At 36.8% G+C, this 10159-nt stretch overlaps 1 protein-coding gene across 2 annotated transcripts; it reads left to right on the top strand.

Annotated features, from left to right (window-relative positions):
• The first annotated feature begins 109 nt into the window (after positions 1–109).
• Positions 110–10159, top strand: LOC145989493 (U6 snRNA-associated Sm-like protein LSm6). 2 transcript variants are annotated; one of them, XM_083124852.1, is made up of 3 exons: positions 110–242; positions 4047–4177; positions 9772–10159. In XM_083124852.1, the coding sequence occupies exons 2-3, from the start codon at positions 4087–4089 to the stop codon at positions 9918–9920; spliced, it is 240 nt and encodes a 79-aa protein (XP_082980978.1). In that variant the 5' UTR covers positions 110–242; positions 4047–4086; the 3' UTR covers positions 9921–10159. The 2 variants fall into 2 exon arrangements, with proteins under 2 accessions (XP_082980978.1, XP_082980983.1); XM_083124857.1 differs by having other exon boundaries at positions 130–196.

Here is a 10159-nt window from a genome sequence, read left to right as displayed (position 1 = left end):
TTCAGTGTATTTATGCTAATAGAACAAAACCTAACAGACCTAACCTAACAACGTAAGCATTTCTCATCTGATGTCAGAATACTATGTTGCAAGAGTGTTCTGCGATATGGGACTCTCTGCTTCCGCACAGCGATTGTGCCTTGTTTAAATAAAAGCCGGCAGAATCTGTGGCACTGGCAGTAAGCGGATCGAAAAGTTGGGGAAAATCCTAAAATCTGTTCCCATGAAAGAGAGGAGTTGAGGTATATTTTTATAATTGTTATATTTTTCCTGAATGAAAGAATATTCGGGGTTATCAGTGTAGTTTGTGATCAGTAATTGTGAATTACATTCTGAACAGTCGGGGGAATATCAAGTGTCATACCAAAATAGATTTTTTTGGTAAAACTTTAGTATCTTACGTATTCTGCATCGCTAAGGTTTCTGGAAGGTGGGATTTCGTTTTTATCACGACAATAACTTCAATTTTCTACACGAGGAATTATTGTTCGTTCGTTTCCGGTTGCGTTGCACACAATATGGCGGGCAAATCTTGACTAGCGTTGTCCATGATCACTGTGTGTGCAGTGTTTCCAACCTTCTTCACCGAAAAATACCTACTTTCGTGTTACTGATTTTGTATTTGGTACTTAGAGGTAACAGCTTTCGTGCATTGGAGAGACATTAATATTCTAAAATACATGATTTACTGGCGATATAAATTAAGCGATGGGAGAAAACACTTCCACAACCTTTCAAAAAGTGTACGGAAAGTCAGTTCGGGGTACTATTATCGTATGAGGGAAACACCTACGAATCATATATTTCGGACTTCTTTACATTGCTAACGTGTTATTTTCGAATGCGGAACATTTCTTAAGGTGAAATAATGCATTTCTAACTAAGATAATGTCTATTTGTTCTATTTACGAGTACTTACTGTTACTTGTTGTTTTGAATCTGTAACACATTATGGCCGTGATAGCGTACTGATTTAGGGGGCGTTCTGAGAGTGTTTTGTCAATTTATGCAGTGTTGCAACCTCGTTCACCGGAAAATATCCAACTTTCGTGCCCGGATTTGAAATTATGCTAATACGTCGCATTTACGTGTAGAACTTGTGAAATAACCTTGCGATTTACCACGTTCATTGTCCATACACAGCAATTCGGAACCATCTTTCTTTCGCAATTCGTTAATGCTCTTCCTTTACGCACAACAATCTTGCAACCTTGAATATTGACGTCAGACGAGGAATGTCTACGTGGTTAGGTTAGGCCTGTTAGGTTAGGTTCCATTAGCATAAATACAAAAAAAATTAATATTTTCGCTAAGAGACGCGTTACCTTGTATTGCCTAACATGAAAAAGCTCTCTCCTGTGACGTCAGAACACAATGTTGCTACAGTGTTGTGCGATAAGCGACACCCATTCCGGTCGGAACCATCTTTCTTTCGCAATTCGTTAATGCTCTTCCTTTACACACAACAATCTTGCAACCTTGAATATTGACGTCAGACGATGAATGCGTACGTGGTTAGGTTAGGCCTGTTAGGTTAGGTTCCATTAGCAAAAATACAAAGAAAAATTAATATTTTCGCTAAGAGACGCGTTACCTTGTATTGCCTAACATGAAAAAGCTCTCTCCTGTGACGTCAGAACACAATGTTGCTACAGTGTTGTGCGATAAGTGACACCCATTCAGGGTAAATGGCTTGTTCCGTGGAGCTGCTGTTCTTATAGTAGGGTTACATTAAGAAAACATAGTTTATTTCGTTTTTTTATCGATTTCCATACTTGACCGCCAATTATTACATGCAGATTCGTGATTAGGAGGTCTCAATTAGTGAGTAGGCGAAATTTCATAGCAATTGGAGAGTCCGGTATTGTAAACGCATTCCAGAAAAGATTAAAAATACTCGACACATGGTTCTAGTGAAAACACGGCGAGGCTGAAACACTGGCTACAGGGTTGCATCATCTTAACACACGGAACATTGCACTCTCGTTCAAAAAGCAAATGGCGGGAGCAGAAACAGCATGTCGGACAGAGATTTTCGCAGAAAACAACACGCATTCACATTAAAATGGATCAAATCTACATTCAGGAACTTCCAAAATGCTCAAGAAACTGATTTCCGTAAGTATTTCTCCTGTAAATTTGAAGGAAATTTGAAGGAAATTTGAAGGAATCCGTTTCCCTCATACGATAATGTTACCATTGTAAATTATTTTCTTTAGCGTTGTGGGAGTTCCTGAACGTAGATTTCATCCATTTTAATGTGAATGCATGTTGTTTTCTGCGAAAATCTCTGACCGACATGTTGTTTCTGCTCCCGCCATTTGCTTTCTGCACGAGAGTGCAATGTTCCGTGTGTTAAGATGATGCAGCCCCGTAGCCAGTGTTTCAGCCTCCCCGTGTTTACACTAGAACATGACGTGTCGAGTATTTTTAACTTTTTTTTTAACTATGCTTGCCTAAACTAACTTAACCTAACCTTACGGAAAATTGTTTTTGGGGCTAACGTGAATGGTTTTTGGGGCTAACGTGAATGGTTTTTGGGGTTAACGTCAATGGTTTGTGAGGCTAAGGTCAATGGTTTGCGACGTATTAGCATCATTTCAAATCCGGGCACGAAAGTTAGATATTTTCCGGTGAACGAGGTTGCAACACTGCATAAATTGACAAAACACTCTCAGAACGCCCCCTAAACCAGTACGCTATCACGGCCATAATGTGTTACAGATTCGAAACAACAAGTAACAGTAAGTACTCGTACATCTAAGAAATAGACATTGATATGCATTATTTCACTTTAGGAAATGTTCCACATTCGAAAATAACACATTAGCAATGTAAAGAAGTCTGAAATATATAATTCGTAGGTGTTTCCCTCATACGATAATGTTACCCTTATTGTTCTTCCTTATTTCCACACAATATGGCGATAGCTTACCCGTTCATCGTGCGTTGTGCCAGTGTTTTGTCGATTTGGATTCTGCTGCTTCTAGCAAAGGTACTTTACTTCACCATAACAAATCTCCACAAACTAAAAACAGCAGAAAATGTTCATAAACAACCTAATCTTCATAAACCATTCAAAAATTTTCACTTTCTAGCAAAAATAAAGATCATCAAGGGTTTCGTTTATGTTGAGGCTCTTAGCATTACAGTTACATTCTAAATATTTGTGACACTACGGAAAACATATGCTCACGGTGGCTCAGTCGGTAACGCGTCTGACTACCATGCTAAAGGTCCCGGGTTCGATCCCCGGCCGGTTCAAATCCGGGAACTTTTCTAACGATGGAAGCGGCCCCGGCGCCCACCCAGCATTGAATAACATGGGTACCTGGGGGGTAAAGGTGGTCAGGGGCATGATGCTGATCTCATCACCCCCACTCACGACCGGATCAAGAAAGTGTGGGGCGTTACCCCCACACCCCCTATACGCCTTCATGGTGTGGTGCTATGCACAGGGGAGCACTTTACCTTTGTCTGCACTTCTGTATTGTTATGCAACTAGGTTGAGCAGATTAGGTTTGTGGCTTTTAGCTTTACAACCACACTCCTAACGTTTTGTGTGACTTTGTTATGCAAAATAAATGTATTACTACTAATTACACTTGAGAGTAGATTTAATTGCCTTAGCATACAGAACATTTTCTATTTGCAAATGGCACTTTAGAAGTTGGCAGGTTATGAGTGTGTGTGTTTGTGTAAACCTAAGTTTAACGACATAATTTCTCACAAAATAGTACATTGTGCACACTTTAAACTGCAAATGACTTTCTTGAAACCTACCGCCATGCTCCTTTCATTATTTTCTAATATACTTCGAAATCCTTCTATGAAATTTACACAAATCATTACACCATCAGAACTGTGACCATTTATTTTTTATTTAATTTTCATGTATTTATTTATTTTTGTCCATGTTCCATTGCAACAGAGCATGGGTTCCTAAAATAATTCCATATTTGTAAGATTTAATGCTTTTCTTATCAAAGGCCTCTAGTGAAAGGCTACTTCCAGTATGTATATACTGATTGTATAATATATTTCAGGGTATTCTTTCATGAACTAAGCTAAACTGTATGACCAATCATGAGCCGCAAAGAAGCTTTGTCCCAGTTTATCCAGCAGATACATGGCAGGCCAGTAGTGGTGAAACTGAATAGTGGAGTAGATTACCGAGGTATGTTATTTGTCAGGGTTTGTGGGGTTATATGCTCTGTATAGCATCTTGGCATACTGCTTTTGATTATAGTTCTTAGATGTGTTTTACTTTATTCTTGTTAAGGATATCAGCTTCCATCGATCGTGAAATTTTTTAGTGTGTTTTCCTAAGGAGTTATCTGCATAATATTTGTTCTTTTTTTTAGAAGAAAGTGTAAGTAATCTCAGTGCTGATACATCCATTACAGTTTTTAAAAATCACTTGATCTTTAGAAATATGTTGTTTGATATTTAGATACTTTGTTTACTATCTACCGTGCTAGGTGTAATTGTTTTCCACAGAATTGTAGATGACTTATTTGTAGTAAAAGACTAAAATGTGTAGGTGGCTGTTTGTCATTTTGTGCTAAAACTGTGTACTCTTGTGGACAACCATGCAATATTCACGTGACACAGCGATTATATTTTCAGCTACAAAAGTCTTCATGCTCACACCTAAATCATATTTGTATTATTCTTTCAAAACTACAAAATTGGTTTGACATCACTTTGACATTTTACATACAATGCTGCAATTGGGTTTTTGGAAGAGATGGGGGAAGTCCGTAAGTTATATGGTGGTGCAGACAAAAGTTATCTTTTGTGTAAGGACTAGGCCTCGGATTTTAGGTTTTTAAACTATTTTTTTTCTTTGCGGTAAAATGAGAAATAACAAGTTATGTCAGCGTTTCATTAAAAGATGAAAGACTGTCAAAGTTTTATAGTGCCTAAAAATCTTTTGCTTGTTGGAACCTATTTTAGGTTTATGTGCCTAAAGTAAACTTTTTTTTTTTTTTTAGATTTTCATATTTTTTTTAGGTTTCACAGGATTTTTATACCTCACAGAGTTATTTACTAGGTTTGGTGGCAAAAAAATTCAATGACTGGCATGTTTGAAACATGTTTCTATCGATTTCCCTCCTTCCAAGTATATGATGTTTATCAAAGCTCTAAACAAAACAAAATGACACCACTGTTACCTGCGCACAGTGGTAGCAATTAAAGGGGACAGTTCCCCCCTACTTTTTATCCTTGCACCAGGGCTGGACTGGGACACCAGGCAAAATCCTCGTGCGCCCTTTCATCTTGGCACCCTTCCGATAACACTCATTCGGTGCCTTTTTTGTCTACTCACAATCGGTTACAGAGCAGCAAACCTTTTCTTTACTACTGTGTTAAGCACTAAATGTTTTATTATTTTTGTTTTTACTCGTTATGATCCTCATGATCACACTTTAGGGGGCTGCGGCACTTTCTGCCCCCCCCCCCCCTCCCAATTCCTCAAGAAGTATTTAAAAATTATTGGTGTCAATCTTGCTCCCCTCCCCCAGCATTTATGTGAAGTAGGCATCTCTGATGATCATACTTACCGGAGTTGGTAATGTGTACACTTGTTTGTTTCATATCTTGGCCATTTCAGGCAAATAGAGTTCAGAATCACGCTAGTTGTCAGTTCCATTCTGCTTGTGAAAATTTGAAGGAAGTAATCATAAAATAATCAACATTTTATTTTGTAGATGAAGTATTATCTCACACTGTTAGAAAATACTTTTGTGTGATGTTAAAAATGAAAAATAAGGGCCGAACGATTTTTACTCGAGTGGTCTGGTCTTACAGTCTTGTATATACTTGCCCTGTGAAAGTATTAGCAATCTACTACATGACTAATTAGGTCTGTTTGCAAAGAAATGTATGCAGTAAAAATATTCTTACGCAATCAGCTAGTAACATTAACACGAACGGGCGACATGATTTCGCTAGGTGAGTGTATCTTCATCACATGACAGAATACACCTTGAACAATCAGGTAGACAATGTTTACCTCAACGACTGGGGGTAAAAGAAGATTGGCATCGAGAAAATTTCCAAAATCCAAATCCATCCAGGGATGTTTCTATCCAAAAAGATTTAAAGATGTAAGGGACCACTTAGCTTCTCAGTCTTTGAACAAAATATGTGAACTAGTTTCAAACACTGACAAGAAAAAGTCTGAAAGAAGAACTTAATGTCATTCGCTAGTATTTGGCCTCAAATACGCAGACAGTCAGTCGTAGAAGATTACCAGTTTGAGTGATGATGAGTTAGTCAATATAGAATGGAAATTTGAATAAATGGGTCAGCTAGAAGTTATAAGTGAAGGTGAGAGGAAGTGTGCAAGTAAAAGATGCAAGGTGTTATTCATGAGAACAATGTGTATTCCTTGCAATACACTGAACTGTACCAAGTTTATAACCATCTCCTTATAACTCCACTATGCAAATAAACTGCGAAAGAGATTTTTTTCCAAATGAAAGATAATAAAAACAAGACAGCATAGCTAATAGTCTCTTCAGTGATAATCTTGAAGCAGCCTTCCTCATGCAGTGTGAACGAGACATTTTCGTTGCTATTAATAATGACAATATTATTCAACAAATTTTGTTGTGAAGGTTCTGAAATAAAATGCCGTCTTTCACTGTAAAATATAATTTCACTTCTGGTTTGTTTTGATAGCAGTGATTAAACAAACTCTTTGCATAGTTGAACGTACATGACAATAGTGTAATTTATTTTAAATTACTTCTTATGTGATGAGGCATATTGTGAATTTGTGCAGTACAGTACGTTCATGCATCTCGATATATACATCGGACTCATTTTAATTCGAACTCCAAGGGGATACAAAAAAATGGAAATATCCAAAATTCAAAATAACAAAAACACATATTATTAAAGATGATTTCAAGGGCAATAAACGTCTGTTCGAATTATCCAAGTTTGAATTAAAAACTCCACTGGATATATTATTGGGGTTAAATTGATGTACCTTTAAACTTAAGTGAAACAACCTGACACTTGTTCTTTTATTATCTGTGTTGGTAATAACAATCTCTTGAATTTCTTTGCCTACTTTTAATAGACCCTATATAAAAAATGTGTATCTCAATTCAGCCTTTACTGTAATGCTAGGCCATTACAATCAACGATTTTGTAGGACACCCTCTTAAAGAAAATTGCCACCGCCCTATTGGTAGTCCCAGTCTGGCCCTGCCTTGCACTATAGACTCCTAATGCTAAGCCTAGCCTACTAAAATAAAGAAAACTGTCCTCCCCCCCTTCCCTTTTTTTTAGGTTTTGGCACCCAATCATATCTTCGGCCCGCAGAGTCCAAAGTGCAAACTTCTGATCTGTGTGGCCTTGCTCACTTTCGCGTCAGTTTGGTTCTATTTGGCATTCACACCTTACGAAGTAACATTTAAGTATTCAAATTTGCACTATTGACTATGTTTCTGTTGAAAGATAATTTTCAACACATGAAATGATCCTCACAGACAAAAGGTGGAGTTTGAGTGTGGATAATATGCAAAAAGATTCATGGTGGTCACTAGGACCATGATAAGATTCAAGTACTATATTTCCTGGCTTTCAAGGTGAACTTTCAAAAAATTCAAGGATACAAGCAGATGTTTACTCTATTCCAACCTTACGTATTACCGACACTCACAAATATTAACAATATAAAGGGTTTGTGTGATTGCAATGTACCCAAAAATTCACCTAATCAACTTCAAGATATCTTATTTTGCAATAATCTTCCATCTGTCAGATAGGTTGTTCTGCAAAAGACAGTAACAAAGTACGAATTGCGGAAAAAAATAAATTCATGCAGCTTTCTTTTCCTTCCTCAAAATAAAAATAAAAGCTAAACTGAGAGAAACTTGCCTCAGTGCATTTATAAACATGTATAAATGTAATGTGATCTAGATTAATAAAAGTTGCAATTTTTCAAGTCCACGGAGAAAACAATGGGAGTAAGAAAAACATCCGCTTGGACCTTTTTTCATGTTGTTCCAAAATTCATGAATAATTTCCCGAGCCAATAATTTACGCATAATTCCTAGAGCCAATAATTCACGCATAATTCCCAGAGCCAAGAATTCATGTCTAATTCCCAGAGTTCATGGAATTCCAAGTGAGTAGCCACTCTGATATTGTATCTAATCAGTATTTTTCAAGAATTTTGTACCAATTTATGTTTCTTTGCAACCTACTTCAGGATTTTTCGAGCCTAATTTAAGATTTTTCGAACCTATTTTAGGATTTTTGGAACTTAAAAGTACACTTTTTAGAACCTAAAAATCGAAGAACTAGTAAGGACACATGAGTTAATTTTGATTTTTTTTTTTTTTTATGTTGCATTTCTACCACTTTGGACAGTAACGATGGCGAATGATGATTAGATGAAGGGGCACACAAGTTAAAAATCATTGCCCAGGCCTTGACAAACCTGAAACCTTCAGTCACAAGATTGTTGAGTATTTAGTTACCAAGATAAGGTATTTTGTGTAAGGATATCTAGCTAGAGTCACATCAGTGGCCATGCATTCTGGTGATTGATTTTCAGTCTTTGGCACCAAAGGTTTCAGCGTTGAGTCCTGGCAGGATTTCATCTAATATCATTCTTTAACCAAAAGTGGCAGAAAAGATGAGGTAACATAAGAGAAATACAATATATGCCATTGTATTCTTTAGCATCCAAGATTGAGTGCTTGCTTGTAATTTTGCACTATACTAGCAAACAGGGTTAAAGGTCCAGGAACCATAAATACTAATGGGTTCCGCAACAGGGTCGAAACCTTTTTTTCTCGAACAATTTAAATTTGATCCACATTGCGTATTATTTTATTGAATAAAGTTTCAAGGAACATATTTAAATTTATACAGAAAAAAAGATTCCTAGACCGTATTTAAATTGATCCGGAAAATAAGTTTCCTGCACCATATTTAAATTCATCTGAAAAGAAATGTTCCTGAACCATATTTAAATTCATTCGAAAAAAAGGTTCCTGGACTGTGTCAAAATTCATCCAGACAAAAGCTTCCTGGACCAAATTGAAATGGTTAAACATAAAAAGGTTCTTTACGGGCCAAATCCCATTTACACTTGCTGATTTTCTCTCCCTGACAGGAATTGAATTTATGCACGATTCCTGGATCTTTGACAACCCTTGGACTCAGATTTATTTGTCATACACTTGACTTTTTCTGCATCAGAACTTCACAATAATACTTGGTAGAAATAAGACTATTGTGTACATTGACATGAAATTTGCATTTGTTGAATGAAATAAATGTCTGTCCTTATTGTACATGATACAAAAACGTTTGTCTGTGGAACACCTCAAAATGTTATTGCACTGTCACATAGTCTCACTTCATGTTCCTTCTTGTAAGGCAAATTACTTATCTTTACTGAGGTTTTCTCCATGTCAGAAACTGGAACTTGTTTTGGGGAAAATGTAGGTTCTTAGAGATATTGTGCTTGAAGAAGGCATTCCTCTGGTGTTGCAATTAGGGAATGTAAATGTGTTCACAGAAAGAAGGAAACATAATAAGCAAATATTAAAAATGGATCAGAAATGGTGACCTCTTCTTGCTTGTATCTCAATGACATCAAATAATTTGAGGGCCAGATTGGATGATGTCTCCAAGAGATGCCAAAGAGGTGAGTGGTTTAAGAAATGCATATCCTTATTCTCCTGTTGTTATTAATAGTCCTGCTTTTGATCAGTCCCGGTTTCCTTTTGTTCACAGGAGTGTTGGCATGCCTAGATGGTTACATGAACATTGCACTTGAACAGACAGAAGAGTATGTTAATGGGCAGTTGAAGAACAAATATGGCGATGCTTTCATCCGTGGAAACAATGTTCTCTATATCAGTACACAAAAGAGGAGGATATGAATCAAAACATAACCTGCAAACTTGTTTTGGATGCAGTTATGAATGGTGTTTGATGAGTGACAGAAATACAATTTTTGTTTCAACTAAGAACTACCCCTTTTGTATTATTTTTGTATCATAACTCCTGAATGTTTGGAGTATGTTATCTGCAAAGATTTTTTTTCTCACCCATTCTCAGCTTTTGCAGTGCGGATTCTGATGTAAGGATGTAAGAAGTGAATAAAGTTTTTTTCATCATG

This window comes from Lepisma saccharinum, chromosome 1 (genome assembly GCF_977018435.1).
Source record: "Lepisma saccharinum chromosome 1, izLepSacc3.1, whole genome shotgun sequence".
NCBI classification, from domain to species: Eukaryota; Metazoa; Arthropoda; class Insecta; order Zygentoma; family Lepismatidae; genus Lepisma; species Lepisma saccharinum.
The sequence above is the reverse complement of the archived record's forward strand: the minus strand, read 5'-3'. Positions and strand labels throughout refer to the sequence as shown.